The sequence below is a fragment of the Salminus brasiliensis genome, chromosome 18, assembly GCF_030463535.1.
Source record: "Salminus brasiliensis chromosome 18, fSalBra1.hap2, whole genome shotgun sequence".
In the NCBI taxonomy this organism is placed as follows: Eukaryota; Metazoa; Chordata; class Actinopteri; order Characiformes; family Bryconidae; genus Salminus; species Salminus brasiliensis.
In genome coordinates this window covers 32,787,768-32,790,579 of record NC_132895.1, presented here as the reverse complement: position 1 = coordinate 32,790,579, position 2,812 = coordinate 32,787,768, and the positions used below count along the sequence as shown (strand labels likewise).

General features: G+C 52.2%; 1 protein-coding gene across 1 annotated transcript in view; it reads left to right on the top strand.

Annotated features, from left to right (window-relative positions):
- Nucleotides 1-2,605, top strand: part of LOC140539351 (cyclin-dependent kinase 9) — a 4,996-nt gene extending 2,391 nt beyond the window's left edge. The window contains exons 3-8 of the mRNA XM_072662049.1: nt 289-370; nt 471-561; nt 683-849; nt 935-1,106; nt 1,223-1,371; nt 1,633-2,605. Coding sequence (XP_072518150.1) covers nt 289-370; nt 471-561; nt 683-849; nt 935-1,106; nt 1,223-1,371; nt 1,633-1,998 — 1,027 coding nt within the window. The 3' untranslated portion in view covers nt 1,999-2,605. The remainder of the gene's footprint in view (nt 1-288; nt 371-470; nt 562-682; nt 850-934; nt 1,107-1,222; nt 1,372-1,632) is intronic.
- The last annotated feature ends 207 nt before the right edge of the window (nt 2,606-2,812 follow it).

The following is a 2,812-nucleotide window of genomic DNA, read 5'->3' as shown; positions in this document are numbered from 1 at the left end:
TGGGGCTGGCTGGCTGGCTGACTGGCTGGTTGGTTGTGTGTGTGGCTGGCTGGCTGGCTGACTGGCTGGTTGGTTGTGTGTGTGGCTGGCTGGCTGGCTGGCTGGTTGGTTGGTTGTGTGTGTGTGTGGCTGGCTGGCTGGTTGGTTGTGTGTGTGTGTGGCTGGCTGGCTGGCTGGTTGGTTGGTTGTGTGTGTGGCTGGCTGGCTGGTTGGTTGTGTGTGTGTGGCTGGCTGGCTGGCTGGTTGGTCTGAAGGTCTCTCTGTTCTCTTCCTCGGGCTTCTTTGCAGGGAGGTGTTCAAAGCCAAACACCGACAGACTGGCAAGAAGGTGGCCCTGAAGAAGGTGCTGATGGAGAACGAGAAAGAAGGGGTAGGTCCTCATAGCTGAGCTGTAGGTGAACGCTTACTGCTTTAATAATTATGGTATTGATGGCATCTCCTCTCCTCTCCTCTCCTCTCCTCTCCTGCAGTTTCCCATCACGGCTCTGAGGGAGATCAAAATCCTGCAGCTGTTGAAGCACGAGAACGTGGTGAACCTCATCGAGATCTGCAGAACTAAAGGTGGGTGGGCTTGTGAGCGCTCTGGGGTCAGCAGCAGTTCGGCGAGATGCTGTTAGGCTGTGTGTGGTCTGTAGTCTGCACCTGTTGGACTGTTGGTTTGAGTCTCCTCTCTGTCCCGCAGCCACACAGTTTAACCGCTATAAGGGCAGCATCTACCTCGTGTTCGACTTCTGCGAGCACGACCTGGCCGGCTTGCTCAGCAACGCCAACGTGAAGTTCACGCTCTCCGAGATCAAGAAGGTCATGCAGATGCTGCTGAACGGCCTCTACTACATCCACAGGAACAAGGTCAGTCTGATCCCAAGGCTCTGGGGCTTCAGACGTTCTAGGCTCGGTCGGTTCTAACCGTGGTTTTGCTGGTTCTTCCCGTCAGATCCTACACCGAGACATGAAGGCGGCCAACGTTCTGATCACGAGGGACGGCATCCTGAAGCTGGCTGATTTCGGGCTAGCTCGGGCCTTCAGTCTGGCGAAGAACAGCCAGGGGAACCGATACACCAACAGAGTGGTCACCCTGTGGTACAGACCCCCAGAGCTTCTGCTGGGTGAGGAGAGCCACAGGAGAACCCGTGGCTGAAGGAACTGAAGGCTTATTGTTCAGCTGTGGAGTAACTACTGTTAAACCGTGTGTGTGTGTGTGTGTGTGTGTGTGTGTGTGTAGGAGAGAGAGATTATGGCCCTCCTATTGATCTGTGGGGCGCTGGGTGCATCATGGCTGAGATGTGGACCAGGAGCCCCATCATGCAAGGCAACACTGAGCAGCACCAGCTAACACTAATCAGCCAGCTGTGTGGCTCCATCACTGCAGAGGTACCCCCCCTTCACCTCTACTGCAGCTTAGCAGTTAGCATGCTAGCAGTTACAGGATGCATCTTTGAACCCACTCTGGGTCTCGTCAGCACGGTACGATGGGCTCTACTGTGGGGTCCCTAGACCTCTGACATGAGACCTTCCTTGATGGTCAGTTCTGGCTTGAAACTGGTCTCACATCCAGACTGATATATGTAAATGACCTGCACTCTGATTGGCTGCCTTGTTGTGAGCCTCTCTGACCCTCGCTGTCTCTCTCAGGTGTGGCCGGGCGTGGACAAGAAGTACGAGCTCTATCAGAAGATGGAGCTGCCGAAGGGTCAGAAGCGGAAGGTGAAGGACCGGCTGAAGGCCTACGTTAAAGACCCGTACGCTCTGGACCTCATAGACAAGCTTCTGGTGCTGGACCCGGCTCAGAGGATCGACAGCGACGACGCCCTCAACCACGACTTCTTCTGGTCCGACCCCATGCCCTCGGACCTCAAGAACATGCTGTCCACCCACAACACCTCCATGTTCGAGTACCTGGCCCCGCCCAGGCGACGGGGTCACATGCCCCAGCAGCCGGCCAACCAGAACAGGAATCCGGCCACCACAAGCCAGCCGGAGTTCGACAGGGTGTTCTAGCGTGGGCGGCTGCATTCGTTCGCTTACGGACCAGTCCCGGATTGGTCGAGGAGGAGACAGAGACTTCACGATGCGGGCCGGCCAATAGCGTTTCAGACGACATGTGATGTTTACATGTTTGTTTTGTTGTTTTTCGTGGGTTATTGATCTTCTCATGGTCGTTCTGGTGGTGAATCTCTCTATAGGACTAAAAGTACAGCTTGAAGCTCGAGCTGTTGAACAGGGCGGCTCCTCACCGAGACGCTCGGACCTCCTGGTCTTGTCCAGGTCTGTTCTGTTAGCATTGGGACACACTGATGGAGATGAAGGTCCATTTTAAAAAGCATCCCCTGTTCAGCAGCGTTGCTCGGTTCTGGCATTTGATTGGACGCCCTTCTGAGTAGATTCGCCACTGAACCACCGTGTTGGGATTAGAACCTGGATCCCTCTGAAAAATCCCAGTTTTCTCCACGTCGTTTCAGCAGGTTTATGGTTTGAGTTTGAGATTATTTCTAATTTTATTATATTAATTTACTCTTTTATAAGGCTTTTATTTTTAAAAACGGAGTGTTTGGATATTATAGTGTGTATAATGTTGTCCCACATCAATAAACCTCACGTTCAGTCAGCTTGCTTGCTCCCGTTTCTTCAGTAAATGTGAAATTTTTTGCGTTAAATTAACGTTATGAATGTGCTGTGATACGATAATCGAATCTTTTGGTTTACAGCTAATTTCTATTTATATAATTTATATAATACTTGTCAGCGCTTCAACAAAACTAGGGCTGATCCCGGCGAGTTTTAATGGAGTGTATTATTCCTTTGTTTTTACCGC